The sequence below is a fragment of the Stenella coeruleoalba genome (assembly GCF_951394435.1).
Source record: "Stenella coeruleoalba genome assembly, contig: scaffold_287, whole genome shotgun sequence".
Lineage (NCBI taxonomy): Eukaryota > Metazoa > Chordata > Mammalia > Artiodactyla > Delphinidae > Stenella > Stenella coeruleoalba.
Window position 1 is genome coordinate 83,747 of NW_027646108.1, and position 21,620 is coordinate 105,366.

The following is a 21,620-nucleotide window of genomic DNA, read 5'->3' on the forward strand; positions in this document are numbered from 1 at the left end:
GGATCGTTCTATTGAATTACGGGGTACTTGGTGTTCTTTTTGTGAATCGGATTGTGGTCTGGAAGTGGAGAAAGGAGAAGAGTTTGTCCTTTGCTTCCTCCTTCCCTTTCTTCCTTCTTTTCCTTTATTTTAAAATAAGGGCTAGAAATTTTCAAGCTAAACTTTTTTTTAAGCACCCCTCCGAAGGGGCCGGGTTTTCTTCTTCTGGGGACTGATACTGCCTCTTGCTCTCCGGGATTGGTTGAGAGTAAACTAGAAATACTTTCAGGGGCGGAGAAACCTGGAGTGCCCTGGCAGTGCGAGTGGACTGGGCTGGGAGTGGACTCTAGGCTGCAGAACTGCTAAAAGCGGCCCTCGAAGGAGGAAGCCTTTGCCCCGCCGCCCGCGAGGCAGCAGGGTGGCCACCGCAGAGACACCGGTCCCCGGAGGCCCCGACGGCCACACGCTGAGATGTGGAATCTCCTGCGCGAAACCGACTCGACCTTTGTGGCCTGGCGCCGCCCGCGCTGGCTGTGCGCTGGGGCCCTGGTGCTGGCCGCCTGCCTCTTCGTCCTCGGCTTCCTCTTCGGTACGGGGGCCCTCGCCACGCACAACCCCGAGCCTACCCGGCTGTTTGGCGGTTCGCGGGATTCCCGGGCCAGCTGTTGGTCTCCCGGTCTCCCGGTCTCCCGGGGGGTGGGGGAAAGTGGGGACGAGCACCCGCGAGTTAGGTGGAAGTTGCTGGACGGGCTACTGTTAAGACAGTCACCCAGGGTAAGGAGTAGAACGGAGAGACTCAAAGTGAACTTGAGAAAGTTCCAACTGCTGGGGCCCTGCGAGCAATCGGTACGTTTTAGTAGGAGCGCCGGATCTCTGGGGGCATTTGCTAGGTCGTCCCAGGAGCTTTGCAAGAAACGACTCTTACCTGTTTGGGGTCTTTATCTAGTGCCTGTGCCTGGACCTGCTTCGTGTATACAGTAGGTAGAACTCAGGGCACTGCTGCGTGGGAGCCCTATTCTCTCATTCTTTCGTCCTGGGGAGTAAATAAAGAGGAACATTTAGGAGCTAACCGGCTGACATTGTCAGTGCTCTGAACAGATCCTTAATAGCAGTTCTTGAGCGTTTTCCCCTGTGTACTGATTTGCAGACTTAACCCAACTCTCCATGATTACCAGGGGGCAGCACAGATTCGCTGAGACTCTTTTAAATTCTAATATTAACTCTGCAACTTCTCTGTGTCCTTGAGCGAGTTACCGAGTCTCTCTGAGCCACAGTTTGTCAACCTTTGTAAGAATACTATCTGTAAGTTAGTGGGAATCGTAAACGAAATAGCATCTAAAGCTCCTGGCACAGTACTGGGGTATTGGCACTTTTTCAAAATTCTTTCCTGGTGAGGAGATGCTTCTAACTGGACATTAATGCACAGGACTAGCATTAAGGTATAGCCTGGTAGTTCGGCCCTACTCTGAATTCTGGGTCCCCTTTCTGGGATTTAGAAGACCAGGGCGTAGACCAACTAAGCTGGCTCAAATTCAGCCTCTTCTTGCTTGTTGTGTAACCTTTGAGCCACACTCTGCTCATAACTAGCATGTGGATATTAGGGTTATTGTGGGGCTTAGATAAGTGTGCTCGTTAAAGGCACACTTCAACTCGAGTTTCAGTTTTCTCAGCTGTACAACGTGGGCAAGGGTAGCATGAGGATTAAAGTCTTCTGCATCTTTTAAAAGCATTTTATTCGTCCCAGTATTGCCCTCAGCCCCACCCTTATATTCACTGCTCAGTGGCTATGGGTTCTTTATTAATGTTTGTTAATTTTTTTCCTAGGATTCTCTGCTCCCTCCCTCCCACAGGCCTCCGTCCTTTTTATCCAGCTCATTTTTCAGATCTCGATTCAAGCATTTCATCCTCTGAGTACCCTTATCCTACAGTCTAATCCAAGTCTCTTTATTTTACATACTGGTGGAACTGTATTTCCATTTGCTGCCAACCATTTATTTCAATATGCGTGTATATATACATGTGTGTAACGTGTATGTGATTAATAACTAGAAAGCTCCATGAAAGCTAGCTGGGTGATTTAGGTAACCATTTTATGCACAGATCATATCATTTATCTAAATAAACTATGTCACGAAGCCAACTACCAGGGCTAATGGCTCTACGCGATCTGGCTACCCATTGCCTCTAGTCTCTGTGTTCACTGTGTGTCTTGCAGAGATGTTGGGTGAATTGGAGTTTCACTGTAGCTCTCTGAAGTTGAACTTTTGAAGCCTACTTCAACTGCAAGCACAAAATATTTAAACTTATTTTGCTTTAGTTTCAGAACCAGAACAAATTACAATTCTGAATTGCCTTCAGCTCTTTGAGATAATTTATGTACTTGAAATATACTCATAAATAATTCATTACAAACATTTACTAAATGCTTATTCTGGGTCAGCAGAGGCGTCGTCACTGAGGATAGAAGCTTTAAAGAGAAAGAAGGTGGATCTCCTCTTTGCCTTCATTTTTCCCATCAGTTGAACCATCTTCAATTTTAGCACTAATTTCATAAAACATTTCTTAGAATAACAGCAATACTTATTGAAATTGGATTTAAAAATATGTTGCAACTGATTTGTAATTAAGTGTGTCTGCATGATTTTTTTTCCAATGGAAGTAGGCAAGAGCAATGAAACTTTGGAAAATCTCAGTTAATACCAGAGGTCATTGATGTTTTATATATGATAAATACAATAATAAGAAAAAATAGGCCCTGTCTATAAGCTCAAATCTCATTCCTATATTTGTTTGTATTTTACAGGATGGTTTACAAAATCCTCCAGTGAAGCTACTAACATTCCACGGCATAATGTGAAGAAAGCATTTTTGGATGAATTGAAAGCAGAGAACATCAAGACGTTCTTGTAGTAAGCATATACTTAAAAGTTTACTATTCTGTTTAGAAGTTTTGATTCAATATTTCATAAACAGAAACTGACTTTTTAAAAAGGTTTTATTACTGAAGATCTTGTATCATGTTTCATCTGGAGAGGATTGTACCTTCAGCTGAACTTTATCATGATAGATGTTTTAAAGCAGGTGTCACTAAACTTTTTCTGTAAAGGTCCAGCTTTTGTATGCCAGCTGATCTGTGTCCCAGCTACTCAGCTCTGCTATTGTAGCACCAAAAAAGTGATAGTAAATACGTAATTGAATAAGTGTGACAGTTTCGATAAAACTTCATTTGTAGGCACTGAAATTTAAATTTCATATAAATGATATGTCACAAAATATTATTCCTCTTGATTTTTTTCACCTATTTAAAATGTGATAACCATTTTTAGCTTGTGGGCTGTACAAAGAAAGGAAGTGAGCTGGATTTGGTCAGTGAAACATAGTTTGCTGACTCCTGTTTCAGAGGAAGAGAGTATATTTTAGTCAAAAGAATAAATTTTGGACTTCGAAGTCAGACATACGCAAGTTTAAATTCCATCTTCGCCCACTGATATTAAAGTGACTTTGAGTGAATACTTAACCTTCCTGAGCCATCATTTTCACCTCTATAAAATGGGGATAGTGATATTGTTCTGATGAGCATGAAATTAGAGAGCATATATGTGACCTAGTGTAAAAACCAGCTCCCTATTTCCTGAAATAGCTATCCCTGGTGTAGGGAAAAAGAGGTAAATGAGTAAATTTTAAAAAGTATTTGCAAGGCAACTAAAAATAAAACACTTTTATTGAATAATTGATTGGAATGCTTAGCTTTTTCAAAGTGACATACTTGAAGTCCTGATAACGATTAAAGGACTCCTTAGTGAATACAAGTTATAATTTTATGTAAAAACAGTCAAGTAAGTATATATATGTATAGATGTACCTACACATAGTCATACAAACACATATGTCTATTTAATTACGATAGAATTAAAACTATGAATAAAATTTGCTAAGGCATCTATCAAGTCTTTGGAAGGGCCATTTCAAGTGAGAGACCCAGAAGCTTAAATTTTGTGGAAATCCTTCTGCCTCTTGCACTTCTTTTACTATAATTATGTATAATAGGTATAATAAAAGTGGAAGTCTGGTGAGATATAATCTTCACTCCTAGACAGGGGTGCTGCCTCTGCTTCATTTTTCCTTTTCTAACCTGTGAGATGGAGTGACCAGCAAAGAAATAAAATGAATGCCTGCCTCTAGCTCACTTTCTGGGCTGTCAGCTTCTTGCTTATTCTCCGTGGCCTTGACCAAGCTCCTCTAACTGTTTAGAACTCAAGGATTTGCATCATTAACAAACAAAAGAAAGAGATTAACAGAACCCCCCACTCACCCCTCCAAGGACCACGGAACCTCCAGAAGCCTCCTGGACTCTCCAGAATTCCAATTTGCCATTTGTCCATCAGAGTGCTTTCAGTCTATTTAGACCCTTAGGTTAGGGGTCATTAAAGCCTCAGATCCTCTGTCTTTTTCCCCTTTCTAATCCTTTGCTTTACTACTAAAAATTCTCTACTACTTCTAAGTCACCTGACTCTCAATAGTGGCTGGGGCAGCGCATTAAGTAGGGGCTGCCTTTTCAGTCTCCCTTGGGGTGCAAGGTTGTCCTAGTTTTCCCTTTTGTTTTGTAACATCTAGTTAAATTCTCAGATCTGTTCACTATTTTGCATGTCTTTAGAGGGAATTTCCTTCTCCACCCTGTTCTGAAAGACAAGATTATTTCAGAAGAGTGTCTTAGCTTTCACTGATCTACATTTGAATACCAGTTCCGTCTTTCACTGGCTGTCTTTAGGTCATCTAACTTCTCCAAGCACTGTGCATTTGTAAACCAGATGCAATGTATGAAAACAGGAATACCAATAGCTCCCTTTATTAACTGAGATAACATAATGATCCTTGGAACATATATAAACTTTTCTAGCCAGACAGAGATGTATGAGCCTATTTGTTTTGTTAATACATGTTGTTGGCTATTTTGGATAGTTTGTAAATTATTCTTCTTATTAGAAAATAACTGGATATTCTAATAGAATCAAGACAGTGTGACACACTTCTCAATTGATTAAAACAAAAAAAAAATGAACTTCTGTTTCTTAGCAGTTGTCTAACTGAGCCTCAAATCTTTGTGAATTAGTGAGGTAGCAATATTCTCCCCATGTATGGATGAGAAATTGAAGACTTGGCCAGGATTACACAACAAGTTAGTGGCAAAACCTGTAATGCACTGATTTTGTGGCCAGTTGATTTATTTATCCTTGGAAACAAATCTTTTTTCCTACTCATCATTTTCAGGATTAACTTTGCTCCAAATGAGTGGGTTCTAAACCTGATCATAGAACACCATTGCATCTTGGTGGGAATGACAAAACTTGTACCAGGAATTTCACTCATAATGTTACCTAACCAAACTTGGGTCTGCTAGCCTGCTGTGCAGCAAAGCCAGTCTACTGACAACAGGTTGAGGTGAAGGAGTCCAGCATTTACTGTAGGGCGTCAAATAGGGAGAACAGACAGCTTATGCTCAAAAGACCAGAAATCCCAGGTGGCTTTCAGGGGAGGGTTTTTTTTTTCTTTAGCAACATATATAATTCCTTCTCTCCTTTATTTTTTATTTATTATTATTATTATTTTTTGTGGTACGTGGGACTCCTACCATTGTGGTCTCTCCCATTGCAGAGCACAGGCTCCAGACGCGCAGGCTCAGCAGCCATAGCTCAAGGGCCCAGCTGCTCCGCGGCATGTGGGATCCTCCCGGACCGGGGCACAAACCCGTGTCCCCTGTATCGGCAGGCGGACTCTCAACCACTGTGCCCCCAGAGAAGCCCCCACTTTGCTTTTGTAAAGTATAACACCTCAAAATTTTTTTTAATGTAAATCAGCCTTATTTGGTTGTTGATTTAAGATAAAGTCTGACTAAAAATTTCTAACCACTTTCAATTTTTTTTCAACAGCAATTTTACACGGATACCACATTTAGCTGGAACAGAACAAAACTTTCAGCTTGCAAAGCAAATTCAATCTCAGTGGAAAGAATTTGGCCTGGATTCTGTTGAGTTAGCCCATTATGATGTCCTGTTGTCCTATCCAAATAAGACTCATCCCAACTACATCTCAATAATTGATGAAGATGGAAATGAGGTAATAAGAAAGAAAGAAAAAATAAGCCCCTCTGGTCTACTATTTTGAAATACCTTATGTGAAAGAATGCCCTCTACCATGTCCAAATACGGATAGAAATCAATATTGACACTTGTGAATGATGCCTTTTATAATCTTATTACTGGTGCCAACTCTTTCTTATGATGTTTGAATTTATGTGATGTTGGTAAGATTCTGAAAAATTGATGTTTGATGACATTTGCTGTTTTCTGTGTTTTAGTATTGTACACTAATATAAAATATGATATATTAGTAAACTTCTAAGCAACTAAATTGATACATTTTTGAAAGGTTTGGACTATAAGAGATCATGCATAGATTTGAAGATGCTAGAAAATTCAGAGAAGTGCTGTTTGAGCTAGCAGGTTTTTATTGGTACTTAATGATTAAATCTCATATGATCATGTGTTCAGCTCTGTGCCCAGAACTTGGGTGTGGGCATTTGGAAGGAGGAGAATTTGGAGAGAAATACTATAGAATTATATCTACACTAAAGAATTTACAATCTTCTTTGCTAGTTAGGACACTTGGGAGAGAAGATAATACAAGTAATTGAGGTATTTCTTATCATGATATATATTCAATATGAAAGCTCATAAAATACAACTCAATATTCATCCCTATTTGCCTTACAGCTACCATATTTAAAGTAGCCCCTTTTACTCTGGATAGCTTCTTTCAGTCCTTTTGTTAGCTGGGCCTTCTAAATTGCATATAGCTTCAGATATGTCCAGTTTGATCAGTCAACTAAAAATGTCATGTGATTTAAGTATATATAAATTTTTAATCACCACCCCTTATTGACTAATGAATCAGCCTCTTCTTAATATTAATAGGTTGTTTTACAGTCAGTGATTTAATCCCATGCTAAATTTCCTAATATGAGTTGAAAGTTTCCATATTCACTATTTTCAATTATAGTAGTTAATACAGTTTAACTGTTAAAAATATTATCAAACTATTTCAAAATTTTAAAAATATTTTTAAGGTAGGTATGGGGAATACTGATATACTTCCTATGGTCCCATAACCTTTATTAAATAAGTGGGGGCATATCTATATAATTAAGTATTAAGGGGTCTTTAAATGTATATTTAGGAAGATTATTTAATGATGTAATAAAATATTGGTGATGTTAAAAAAATACACATACTTAAACCAAATTTGATCTGTCAAATTTGGCAATTGTGTGCAATGAGGAAAATAGCAAACTTTCAATTCTCTTCTTTTTTCCTTGCTCTTCACTTCCAATTTTGACTGTACCTTTGCTTTTATTTCATTTCATTGTTTCTTTTTGCTATTATAAGCACTTATGAAATTTCTAAAGCCTGTCACTCAATGTAAACCTATCTTGTAGAAGTTTCATTTTGGAGATTTTCCTGAATGGTGTTAGCTGCCAAAAGCTTATTAACTTTTTTGGAAGTTATATCATTAAATCATTTTTATTTTTACCCAAGTTTTACCTGCACATAAAGAATCACACAGTTCTCCAAAGGGCCCCTCTATATCCCCCTTCCCTGAGGCAATCACTGTTCAACACTGAGTTGATTCTTTTGGTATTTATTTCTGTTTCTTTAAATGACATGCTTGCATTGCTTGTGTTTCAGATTCAGGAATTATCTTTTGACCTTGTGACAGTTCAGCTCTATTCTCACCCCAACTACAAATGCTCTTTTACTGTGCCCCCATCTCCCAGTTTAATTATTGTGACTATTAATAGCCAAGCTATGTGGTAAACTGCAAACTTTTACTTTCCTGCACGACACAGAGGAGTTCCCCTTCCCACAGGCAACAAATATGATTAGAATTTTATAGATTCTGCAAGAAATATTTTTAATACTATATGCATTATTTTATCTTTGTTTACATAAGTATAATGTGCCATATGGATTGAACTATATATATTACCTTTTTTATGTCACAGAAAGTAAATAGAAATTTGTAAACCAAAATTATTTTAGTTATACTCAGAATACATAATTTGAGACTATATTAGTGAATTTAGGATAGTGAGCAGTGCTCACTGGTGTATTGTCTACCTTTGATAAAGTCACCCAAAAGACTCTTTTCCGTCACCTTAAGAAACTTTTCCTAGTTGTTAGAATAACTCATAAACCTGATGTAAAATCCACCTGCTCAGTGGTGCTGTAAAATTGAAGATTACCATAAAGGCAAATCAAGTGAGACGAGCTTGAGTACTTCCCTGGCTGAAAGACTTGCTGATGGGATGACTTTGTCTCTAGATGGATTTTCATTGCACTTTAGTATAGTTTTTCTTATAATCTTTCCCAGTGATTCAGCTGAACTTGTACCCTATGTGGACCACAGAAAAATGATGGGAAAGATGGAAGATATGGGAATTTTTGAAGAGTAGTAGTTGATTTGGTGTCATTTTAGGTTCTATCAGCATCAGAAGTAGGTAACTGGTGCTCTAGTCAGTACAATATAATGTCAGCTCAGAGTCACTCCCCATCTCCCACAACCCTTTGCATTACTGCATGGACCAGGACTTATAGTTTAACATGAAAAAAGAGTAGTGATAGCAGGTGTCCTTGACTTGAATGTTTTTAATGTTTCACCTTAATTTTGATATTTGTATCAGGTTACGTTAATTCACTTCCTTTCCAAGTTTACTAAGACTTTTTGTCATGGATTTATGTTGAATTTTATCAGCACTTTTTTTCTTTTTTTTGGATATCTTTTGAGATGAGCGTATAATTTTTCTTTTTCACAATGATAATTATATTAAATGATATTCTAATATTAGACTAATCTTACATTTTTGAAATTTGTAATATTAGTCAGTAGTAGAGTTTTCAACTCATATATCTATATATATTCAGTTTATATTCATGGCATGTTTGGCCTGTATTTCTGCAATTTGCCTATTGGGGTGTAATTTCTAGATTAGACCTGCCTTATAAAATGAGCTGAGTTTTTAATCTCTGAAATAGGTTGTGTTATACTTAATCTTTTACTTTCACCTTTCAAACTCAAAGTAAAAGCAGTTGGTTTTGATACTTTGTTTTGTGGGAGATTTTAAAGTACTGATTCAATATTTTTTATTGTTATAGGACTATTTAGATTTTAAAAAATGCATCCTTATGTCAGTTTTAATAAATTTTTTAAAATGCATTTTTCCATTTCATCTAAGATTTCAATTATTGGCATAGTTCTTCCTAGTATTTTCTTATTACCTTTTTGAATCTGTGCGACATCTATAGCTATGACTTTTTTTCAACTCTTAATATTATTTATTTGTGCTTACCTTATATTTTTTTCTTATGGACATTGACAGGGATATGTCAATTTTACCTGTATTTTCAAAGAATAAACCTTCAGCTTTGGCAATCATTTCTTGTATATACGTTTTATGTTTCATTAATTCTGTTCTTACTTAATATAATCTCCTCTTTTACCTTCCTGGTGTCTATTTTGCTATTCTTTGTAACATTTTCAGTTGAATACTTAATTTATTGATGTTCAACCTTTCTTCTTTTCTAACATGAATATTTAAAACCATAAATTTCCTTCTAAGAGCCACTTCAACTAGATCTCACAAGTTTGGAGAAGTGTTTTAGTTATCATTAATATCTTAATATTTTCTAATTTCTATGTTTTCATCTTGGAGCCTTGGAGGTATTTAGGGGTATTTATAAATTCCAAATTTAAAAGTTATTCCACTATCGGTTTGATCTGATTTTCTAACTTAACTACATTGTGATCAGATAATGTGGTTTGTATGACACTAGTCATTTGGCAATTGTTGAGGCTTCCTTTATAGCCTATTATGTGGTCAATTTTTATAAATATTTTGTGTTTATTTGAAAACAATGTATTCAGCTGTTGAGTTTAATGATCTTATATTTGTTCATTAGTTCAAGTTTGTTAATTGTTTGGCTAAAATCGCCTTTATCCTTGATGTAGTCTTATTTTGTCTGCAATCTTTATTAATTGCTGGGAAAGGAATGTTAGATTATCTCACTATAGTGGCGGATTATTTTTATTTCCCTTTGGAATTCTGTCAGTTTCTTCTTCCTGTAGCTTGGAGCTCTCTTTTAGAGGTAGTGGTTTGGAACCTAAAAAAAAATTGATTCCTACTTAACAATGTCAGTGATACACTTAAAAGATTATATTATATTTGGTTCAAAGTGAATTTAACATTAATTTGCTCCCAAGGAATTATCTTAGCATTTTTATAAGTGACTAAGAATATTGTACACTGTTTTTTTTATTTGGGAATTAAAGTTTTCCTTCTAAATCTAAAGCTAGTGCTTATACATCCTCTAAGGGTCTCTAAGTTTATCATCTCATGAAATCCTCATAGCCTCTAGCACAGTGCTGGCTCTTTGATCTGTATCTTTAAAATACCAAAGGCTTCATTAACCATCTACTGACAGAAAGAGATAGTACACATTTCCTTGTTTGGTCATAGTAATGAAACTTTACCTGATTTGCCTCTGATTATTATATTTTGTTTCTCTAGATTTTCAACACATCATTATTTGAACCACCTCCTCCAGGATATGAAAATGTTTCAGATGTTCCACCGTTTAGTGCCTTTTCTCCACAAGGTATGCCAGAGGTAAAAATGCATGCAATAAAATAAAAATAACAAAGAGAACTTCCTTATACATACAAGCAATAATTAAAGAGGTATTAAGAAGGTTTTTGATGTAATCCAAATTCATCTTTTTTTACATTTAAGAAATAGAATTTCTTAGTAATAAAAAGGAATACATACTATTTTGTGTTCATAGTGTTTTTTAAGATAAAATTTACTACACTGAGATGGAGAAATCCAAAATGTACATTTATGGACTTTTGACAAACGCATACACCTGTGTAATGCAAACCCCATCAACATATAGAATACTACTATCACTGCAGAAAGTACTTTTAAGCCCCTTCTCAATCAACTCCACACACTCTCAAGGCAATCATTCTTCTGATTTTTTTTTTTTTTGCCACCTTTGATTAGTTTTGCCTATACTAGAAATTCATATAGATAGAATTGATAGCATGTAATCATTTGTGTCTATTTTCTTTCACTAAGCATAGGGTCTGTGAAATTCACATGTTTTGCATTTATCAGTAGATTGTTCCTTTTTATTGCCAAGTAATTTCCATTGTATGAAAATACTACATATCTTACTACCACTGTATAACTTGGATTAATTTTCAAAGAACTTGAATGAGAATTTGAAATTGTTGACATTTTCAAGTGAAGAGTATGAATGTCCTTTTTAGAAAATGTTATGTGGTTTACTCAATAAAGCAGTGTGGGGGCTTCCCTGGTGGCGCAGTGGTTGAGAGTCCGCCTGCCGATGCAGGGAACACGGGTTCGTGCCCCGGTTCGGGAGGATCCCACATGCCGCGGAGCGTCTGGGCCCGTGAGCCATGGCCGCTGAGCCTGCGCGTCCGGAGCCTGTGCTCTGCAATGGGAGAGGCCACAACAGTGAGAGGCCCGTGTACCGCAAAAAAAAAAAAAAAAAAAAGGAATAAAGCAGTGTGTACAACTATCATCTGAGATTTTACAGTAAATCCCCAGATTCTTGCATAGTACTTTGTTTTTTTATAAGAAAGTTAAATTTGAAACAGTTGAATATAATTTATTAATGTCTTTTAAAATGTTATGTCTCCTACCATAATATTTAACATTAAGTAGATTCAGTTTTGGACATACTGAGTTTGAGGTGCCTAGGATATATTCCAAGAAGTTGCTAACAGACAATTGGGCATATTGAAGTATCACTCAATAGGGAGATAAGCGCTTGACTATCATCAGAAACATCCTAAGTAAAAAGTTTACATTTAGAATTGAATTTACTTATTTATTTATTTACGGAAAAAAGGAAAAATAGCTCTTATTTTTCTTAAATCTGAAGAAATGACAGAAAATGTGTTTTTATTTTGAGGTGCAGTTTACATGTAACAAAATGCACAGGTCTTGAGTTAATTCAATACATTTTTAAAATTGCATGTATCTATATCACTCAAAGTAAGATATAGGACATTTCTATGACTCCAGAAAGTTCTCTGGTGCCCCTTTCTGGTCAATTTTTACCATATCCCCCTAGAAGCAACCACTTCCTGATATCTGTCATCATTGATTAGTTTGGTTTTGAACTTCATATAAATGGAATCAGATAGTAACTATTCTTTTGTGTGTTGGTGGAAAATCAAATAACAGTCAAGCTAAGAAGAAAGAAAAGAGAATTTTATTTGAGTCAAACTGAGGATTATAACCCAGGGAACAGATTTGCAGAAGCTCTGAGAACTGTTCCATTGGTCAGGAGTTAGAGATGCAATTTTATACATTTCTGAGACAAAGAATTTCTGTGTTATATTGACAGGTTAGCATTCTACATAAAGTTGATCAACTATGTTTTGGTCAATACAGCTCCCTGTATCGGATGAAAAAGAAATTAAAATAACCTTAAAACTACAACGTTGGTGTCTGAATAAAGCAACCATTTTTCTTAAAGGTTGATTACATCCTCCTGTTTGAGGAGGTCTGGTTAATGTACAATACAGATGCACATTGCACATTGGGAAAGGCCTACCACAAAGCGGGCATACTATTCTTTTCCTTTCTTAGATTGATTTCCCGGTCATAGAAAAATTTATGATTTTCCCTCATCATTTGCCTTGCTGCTCTCACTCAGTACGATTAGAGATTAGTCATGTTATTGTGTGTGTTAATAGTTTCTTCCCTTTACTTGCTGAGTAGAATTCTATTATGGGACTGTTCTACAAATTGCTTATTCATTCTCCTATTTACAAACAGCTGGACTGTGTCCCATATGGGCTACCTAGATTCAGCTGCTATGAGCAATTTTGTGCAGGTGTTTTTGTGGACATATGTTTCCATCTTTCTTGGGTAAATACCTAGGAGTGTAATTGTTCTGCCATAGGGCATAATTCTGCATAACATTATTTCTCAAAGAAGTTATTTAAAGTGACTCTCTAATTATACACTCTTACAAGAATGTATGAGAGTTTCAGTTGCTCCACATTTTCGCTAACATTTGAAACTGTCTGTCTTTTTAATTGTAACAGTTCTAGTAGATGCAGTTTACGAATGTGTGTGTGTTTTGTTTTTAACATCTTTATTAGAGTATAATTGCTTTACAATGGTGTGTTAGTTTCTGCTTTACAACAAAATGAATCAGTTATATATATACATATGTTCCCATATATCTTCCCTCTTGTGTCTCCCTCCCTCCCACCCTCCCTATCCCACCCCTCTAGGTGGTCACAAAGCACCGAGCTGATCCCCCTGTGCTATGCGGCTGCTTCCAACTAGCTATCTACCTTAGGTTTGGTAGTGTATATATGTCCATGCCTCTCTCTTGCTTTGTCACAGCTTACCCTTCCCCCTCCCGATATCCTCAAGTCCATTCTCTAGTAGGTCTGTGTCTTTATTCCTGTCTTACCCCTAGGTTCTTTATGACACTTTTTTTTCTTAAATTCCATATATATGTGTTAGTATATGGTATTTGTCTCTCTATTTCTGACTTCACTCTGTATGACAGACTCTAGGTGTATCCACCTCCTTACAAATAGCTCAGTTTCGTTTCTTTTTATGGCTGAGTAATATTCCATTGTATATATGTGCCACATCTGCTTTATCCATTCATCCTGTTGATGGACACTTCAGTTGCTTCCATGTCCTGGCTATTGTAAATAGAGCTGCAATGAACATTTTGGTACATGACTCTTTTTGAATTATGGTTTCCTCAGGGTATATGCCCAGTAGTGGGATTGCTGGGTCATATGGTAGTTCTATTTGTAGTTTTTTAAGGAACCTCCTTACTGTTCTCCATAGTGGCTGTATCAATTTACATTCTCACCAACAGTGCAAGAGGGTTCCGTTTTCTCCACACCCTCTCCAGCATTTATTGTTTGTAGAGTTTTCGATGATGGCCGTTGTGACCGGTGTGAGATGATATCTCAGTGTAGCTTTGATTTGCATTTCTCTAATGATAAACGATGTTGAGCATTCTTTCATGTGTCTGCTGGCAATCTGTATATCTTCTTTGGAGAAATGTCTATTTAGGTCTTCTGCCCATTTTTGGAGTGGGTTGTTTGTTTTTATAATGTTGAGCTGCATGAGCTGGTTGTAAATTTTGGAGATTGATCCTTTGTTAGTTGCTTCATTTGCAAATATTTTCTCCCATTCTGAGTGAACCCTATATTTATAATAATCTGTCTATCAATGCAAATTAATGATTAGATTTTAATGAGAATGTTTCAAGTATTTACACATTAAGGATAATGCTTGTTAAGGATTTGTACATTTGTGTTCTGTACTTTTTTCCTGCTTTTGTTTACATAGGCATTCCTTCTCTAATGGTAGATTTTTATCTGCGTCCCCTGTTTTATTATAACGTGATATGCTTGTACTTTTCTCTCTTTTCTCTTATGCTTATGTTTTCACACTTTTTTACACTCCGCTGCGACTCGCGGAGAGGTCAGGCGCGACGGGCTCCTTGTGGCTGCGGGACTGGGGAGCCGGGACATCCGGGCATCCCCGCCCCCTTGGGCTCGCCAACGGGGTCCCCGCATGCGCACGCACACGCATACGCGCGGCCCCGCCCCGGATGCAGGCCTGGCGGGACCCTCCCCCGACTCAGAGCTGGGAGGCGCGGCCTGTGAAAGGCGAAGAGCGGCGCTCGGCCCCACCACGGGGCATGCGCAAGCCCTCTTGCGAAGGCGAGGCCCTCTGCCCACATGCTCTGGCAGTGGCCACCGTGACCACTGCACGCTTGAGAGGGGCAGTGGCTTGGGTCCGGTATCCCAAGGCTTCCTCTCGGACAGCTAGAGAAGGCTTTCCCGCCGACGGTGCGTCACCCCCACCCATCGACTCTCCCCTTTGGGTGGGCGCACGGAGGCGCTTCACGAGCCGCCAAGTCCACGACTGGGCAGGGGGTGGGCGGGGGTGTCTGCGGTATGGGTAAGAACACGGCCAGAATAATAATTCTGAGGTATTTTGGTTTAGTTTTTACTGACTACTTGCAGACAACATAAAAATCAATAGATTTTTAGGTATTATATGGATATTGTTGTAGGTGTTACGTGGATATTCATTTTTAAATAAATATGGTGGTGGTCCCTTTTTTCATTATTGACTTTCAATTTTATTTCATGATTGAAATAAAAGATTGATCAAGATGGTACTCGATACATGGATTCTGTGGAATTTTTATTGAGATTTATTATGTGGTCTTAACAGCGGTAAATTTTTGTAAATGTTTTATATGTGTTGAAAAGCATTTTGCTATGTGGTTGCTGCAGGAAATATAATCAAAGTTGTTAACTTTATTGTTTATACTTTTATAACATTATTAATTTTCTTCTCATGTATCACTTTCTGGAAGAACGGTGTTTGAAAACAAAACCTCACACCATGATTGCAGATATGTCAGTTTTACCTTGTAATTCTCAGTCTTTGTGTTCTGTGTCTCAGTGCTATGTGTCTAGGTGCATAAAGTGCATCATTGTAATCTTTCCCACGAGTTTTTCTTTTTCATAACTATAAGCTGCCCTTCTTTTACCTTATAAATACATTCGAGATTAATTGCTGCTAGACCAGGTTTCTTTTGTTTAATAATTGCTTGGTTTGACTTTCCCACTCCTTTTATTTTCAACCTCTTAGTTCGCTGTAAGACTGGTTTAAAAACTCAAAGGGGCGCAGACAAAGTGGGCTGACCAACGAGAGCAATTACCATTGACTGGTGCTCATCAAATTATACCTTTGCCCAGGGAGAAAGCCAGAGCCGTCAGGACATGGGTCTGCATTTGGAGGCCAGCTGCCCAGAGAACACTGTCTCTCTGGGTCCTTGACTATCTCCAACTGGAATCAGGATCTTGTTGGTAGAAGGTAGGTCACTTTATTTCTGTAATTTGTGCTTATGAGCAAAAGAGTTATTTTCCTACCAGAAGTTTTGAAAAGTGACACTATTTATGCATATAGAGAGAGAGAGAGCGAGAGAGAGGGTACTATACATTGGGATATCCTTTCCTTGAGTTGTTATTTTTAAACTATTTTCCCACTTGTGAAGTTAATTTTTTTCTTAATATTTTCTTGGTAAAAATCACGAAGATTTTCAGGAAAAAGCACCTCATTTAGTGAACTGCGATGTAATGGGAATGAGAGGGTTTCTAGAACTGGGTAAGGAGTGTGTCAGTTGGAAGGGACTTGAAAAATATGTGGGATCAAATTAGAGATTTTGATTAGATATGAGGGTATTAGATTTGGGGTGGTACTGATTGAATTGAAATTGGTGTGGGACATATATAGCCAGACTTTGAGCACAGCCTGTTTCATTCAGAGGCTGAATCCTTCAAGGAAACCATTTTCTGGGTCCTGTGTATCATCATTTGGAATTAAGATTTTAGACTGGCAGAAGGCAGGCACTTTTATGGCCTTTTTTTTTTCCTTTAAAGCATAAAGATGAAAAGGATGACATTTTATGCCAGTAAGCAACTTTTTTCCCCTGGTAAAATTCACATTTATTTATGCATTTAAAGTACAAGCATTGCATGCATATCATTTTTAGATTTCTTCATTGGGGCCATGTATTTCTGTTATTAAAGGGATTAAAACCTTTTTACTCTTTCACTTTATAATTGATTGTTAACTGGTGTATGGGATCTATAGATTTTGTTTGCTAATCAGTGTCCAGAAACTTGATTGAACCCTATATTTCTTTATTTTTTTTAACATCTTTCTTGGAGTATAATTGCTTTAGAATGGTGTTTTAGTTTCTGCTTTATGACAAAGTGAATCAGTTATACATATGTGCCCATATCTGTTCCCTCTTGCAACTGCCTCCCTCCCCCCCTCCCTATCCTGCCTCTCTAGGTGGTCAAAAAGCACTAAGCGGATCTCCCTGTGCTATGTGGCTGCTGCCCACTAGCTATCTATTTTATGTTTGGTAGCATATGTATGTCCATGCCACTCTCTGACTTTGTCCCAGGTTACCCTTCCCCCTCCCATATCCTCAAGTCCATTCTCTAGTAGGTCTGCATCTTTATTCCCATCTTGCCCCTAGGTTCTTCATGACAATTTTTTTTTTTTTTGTAGATTCCATATACATGTGTTAGCATACAGTATTTGTATTTCTCTTTCTGACCTACTTCACTCTATATGACAGGCTCTAGGTCTTTGCACCTCACTACAAATAACTAACTCAGTTTCGTTCCTTTCTATGGCTGAGTAATATTCCATTGTATATATGTGCCACATCTGCTTTATCCATTCATCCTGTTGATGGACACTTTGGTTGCTTCCATGTCCTGGCTATTGTAAAAAGAGATGCAATGAACATTTTGGTACATGACTCTTTTTGAATTATGGTTTTCTCAGCGTATATGCGTAGTAGTGGGATTGCTGGGTTGTATGGTAGTTCTATTTGTAGTTTTTAAAGGAACATCCTTACTGTTCTCCATAGTGGCTGTATCAATTTCCATTCTCACCAACAGTGCAAGAGGGTTCCGTTTTCTCCACACCCTCTCCAGCATTTATTGTTTGTAGAGTTTTTGATGATGGCCGTTGTGACCGGTGTGAGATGATATCTCAGTGTAGCTTTGATTTGCATTTCTCTAATGATAAACGATGTTGAGCATTCTTTCATGTGTCTGCTGGCAATCTGTATATCTTCTTTGGAGAAATGTCTATTTAGGTCTTCTGCCCATTTTTGGAGTGGGTTGTTTGTTTTTATAAATTTGAGCTGCATGAGCTGTTTGTAAATTTTGGAGATTAATCCTTTGTCAGTTGCTTCATTTGCAAATATTTTCTCCCATTCTGAGTGAACCCTGTATTTCTAATAATTTGTCTCTCAATGCAAATTAATGATTAGATTTTAATTAGAATGTTTCAGGTTTTTACACATTAAGGATAATGCTTGTTAAGGATGTGTCTATTTGCGTTCTGTACTTTTTTCCTGGTTTTCTTTACATAGGCACTCTTTCTATAATGGTAGATTTTTATTTGCGTCCCCTGTTTTACTATAACATGATATACTTGTACTATTTTCTCTTTTCTCTTATGCTTATGTTTTTACACTTTTCATGGTCTACAAATTGCATTTTGGTTTCAGTCATCATTTCTATTGGTTGTTATGTTTTCTTTTGTAATTGTTTCAGCTTATTTCATTGTTTTTCTTTCCCTAATTTATCTTTTGGATTAAGCCATCCAATTTCTTGAGTTGAGTGCTTAACTCCTTTCTTTTCAAGCTTGCTTAGTGTCCTTACTGTTCAGTTAAGTTTTAATTCCTCTTTTTCTGTCTTACGATTTGTCCTAATACTTTATTTTTAAATTTCAGCTTTATTGCTGTATAATTGACTTTTAAAACTGTAAAATATTCAGTCAACTTTGTGGTGATTTGGTATACATTGTGATAGGATTTCCCACTCTAGTTAATTAACACATTTCCTTCATATATTTACTTTTTTTGGTAAGAACATTTAAATCCTACTCTTCTGGAAAACTTCAACTATTCATCACATTGTTATCAACTATAATCACCATGGTTAACATTAGCTCCTGAGACTTTATTCACTGTGTACTCTTTTACCCTCCCTTCCCTGCCCTCCCCCACAACCACTTTTCTACTCTGGTTCTGTACGTTTTACTCTTTTTTTTTTTTTTAACATTCCACATATAAGTGATACCACGCCATATTTGTCTTTCTCTGTCTTATTTTACTGGACATAATACCCTCCAAGACCATCCATATTGTTGCAAATGACAAAATTTCATTCTTTTTATGGCTGAGTAGTATTCCATTGTATCTATGTACCACATCTTCTGTATCCATTCAACCATCGCTGGACATGTTGGTTGTTTCCATATCTTATCCATTGTGAATGTGGGAGGGCAGATAGCTCCTTGATATTCTGTTTTTATTTCCTTTAGCTATATACCCAGAAGTGAGACTACAGCATCATATGGTGGTTTTAGTTACAATTTTTGAGGAACCTCCGTACTGTTTTCCATAGTATGCACCGTAGCTGCACCAGTTTACATGCCTACCAAAAGAGTGTACTTTTTGCCCTTAAATTCAAACTTTGAAATTAAGATTGCTATACAGTTTTCTTTTACTTGATGTTAACTCAGTTTGTTCTGTCATCCACTTATTTTCAATATTTTGTACTTTCTTTAGGTTTGGCTTGGAAACTTCCATGAAGAGACTTTCTGCTACAGTCAGGTGAGAAACCACCCATGCACTCAAGCCTGGGAATCTGGAGAGGTCTCAGGCACTTATACCCCCAACAGAGGAAACTCACAGAGCTGCAGGCTGAGGCAGGACTTGGCTCGGAGAGCCGTCTCCTCTGGGAAATACTGGATTTCCTTTGGCTCCAAAATGCTGACAAGAGTGGAGTTCTTCTGGTGGATTGACAAGCCTGGAGAAGATACCACCTCGTTTGTTTAAAAGTTCAAGTCTGAGTTCCTGCCTCTCAGCTCTATCAAAACTTCTTTAAAAATAAAGGAAGTATAGGGAAGAGGTTACTCCCCAGCATTCTCAGGTATCCAAAGCATACCTAAGAAGCTGGCAGTCCGTTGCTTATTCTGTTGCCGCCATGCAGTCTAAGCACTTTGGGAGCCAGAACCCAAGTTGTAAGATTACGATCGTCCACCCAACCATGGAAGAATTTGAAGATTTCAGCAAATATATTGTTTACATGGAGTGGCAAGGTGCACACCGAGCTGGCCTAGCCAAGGTAATTCCACCGAAGGACGGAAAGCCGGACAGATGTACGATGATACCGATGACATCTTAATAGCCGCTCCCCTGCAGCAGGTGACCACTGGGCAGGCAGGTGTGTTTACTCAGCACCACAAAAAGAAGAAAGCCATGACCGTGAGCGAATATCGCCGCTTAACAAACAGTGAATGACACCAGACTGCATTCTACTCTGATTTTGAGGATCTGGAGTGAAAATATTGGAAAACATGCCCCTATGATTCACCAGTATACGGTGCGGACGTCAGTGGCTCCTTATTCGATGAAAACACGAAGCAGTGGAACCTCGGACACCTGGGAACCATTCAGGACCTGCTGGAACAGGAGTGCGGAGTGGTCATCGAAGGCGTCAACACCCCCTGCCTGTATTTCGGCATGTGGAAGACCGCCTTCGCCTGGCACACGGAGGACATGGACCTTTACAGCATCAACTACCTGCACTTCAGGGAGCCCAAGACTTGGTACGCGGTGCCCCAGGAGTACGGCCAGTGCCTGGAACGCCTGGCCAGGGAGCTTTTCCCGGGCAGCTCGCGGGGCTGTGAGGCCTTCCTGTGGCACAAGGTGGCTCTCCTCTCGCCCAAGGTCCTCAAGGACAACGGCATCATCTTCGGTCGGGTCACTCAGGAGGCTGGAGAGTTCATGGTGACGTTTTCCTATGGCTACCACTCTGGCTTCAACTGCGCGGAAGCCATCAATTTTGCCACCCAGCGCTGGATCGATTATGGCAAAGTGGCCTGGGACTAGGGCTCTGCATGACGTTTGGAAAGATCTTCGTCAGAATAAGGGAGATTTCAGGTGAGCACCCTTAGGATATTAAAAATGGGTGGTTGGGTGGGGACTCTAAAAGGGACCTGTAATTACCAGCTGCGAAGGAGGTTGTATGTTAGAATAGTAACATTAAGAGCAGAGCTTTGTATGGTACTGACATTGTGTGTGTGTGTGTGTGTGTGTGTGTGTGTGTGTGTGTGTCTTCTGTTTTCCTGAAGCAATATGGAATGGAGACTTTGTTTTCTTGGAGCAGCACGGAAATAGGAATGTGGGGAGGCTTTATCTTCCTTTCCAGCCAGGCTTGGAGATGGAACAATAAGATGAGTGTGGGCATGAAGAGGTGAGGAAGATGGGCCGGGTCCCTGGCATGCACTGTAGAGAAGAAAGGAGACTTGGGGAGGTCTGCATTGTCACCAGACTGTGAGGCCCCCTTCCCTGGCCCCTCTCCAGAGCTACAGAAGCTTTCCTTCCTCATCATGGCAGAGAGGGTGACCCCCAGGGGAAGCTGACTCTGTCCATTATGAAGTTTTGTCGTTGGTATGGGAAATTCCGGAAAGCCTATTACTCTGGATAGTAATAACAATTCTCTATTCAGTTCTCCTTCCCTATCACCTCCCTTGCAGCCTCTTCTTTTTCTTTTTTTTTCTTTTTTTTCCTTTTTTTTTTATTATTATTATTTTTTTAATATCTTTTTTGGGGTATAATTGCTTTACAATGGTGTGTTAGTTTCTACTTTATAACAAAGTGAATCAGTTATACATATACATATGTTCCCATATGTCTTCCCTCTTGCGTCTCCCTCCCTCCCACCCTCCCTATCCCACCCCTCCAGGCTGTCACAAAGCACTGAGCCAATATCCCTGTGCCATGCGGCTGCTTCCCACTAGCTATCTACCTTACTACGTTTGTTAGTGTGTGTATGTCCATGACTCTCTCTTGCCCTGTCACAGCTCACCCTTCCCCCTCCCCATAACCTCAAGTCCG

The 21,620-nt window shown here is 38.5% G+C and overlaps 1 protein-coding gene and 1 pseudogene across 2 annotated transcripts; both read left to right on the forward strand.

Annotated features, from left to right (window-relative positions):
* Positions 1–250: 250 nt before the first annotated feature.
* On the forward strand, positions 251–19,414 carry LOC307181329 (glutamate carboxypeptidase 2-like). The gene is made up of 6 exons (XM_079946616.1): positions 251–568; positions 2,783–2,888; positions 5,907–6,093; positions 10,601–10,688; positions 15,883–16,000; positions 19,287–19,414. The coding sequence occupies exons 1-6, from the start codon at positions 451–453 to the stop codon at positions 19,333–19,335; spliced, it is 666 nt and encodes a 221-aa protein (XP_079802742.1). The 5' UTR covers positions 251–450; the 3' UTR covers positions 19,336–19,414.
* Positions 19,415–19,704: 290 nt separating this feature from the next.
* Positions 19,705–20,612, forward strand: LOC307181327 (lysine-specific demethylase 4D-like; annotated as a pseudogene). Its single transcript has one exon. The product of its transcript is annotated as a lysine-specific demethylase 4D-like (transcript).
* The last annotated feature ends 1,008 nt before the right edge of the window (positions 20,613–21,620 follow it).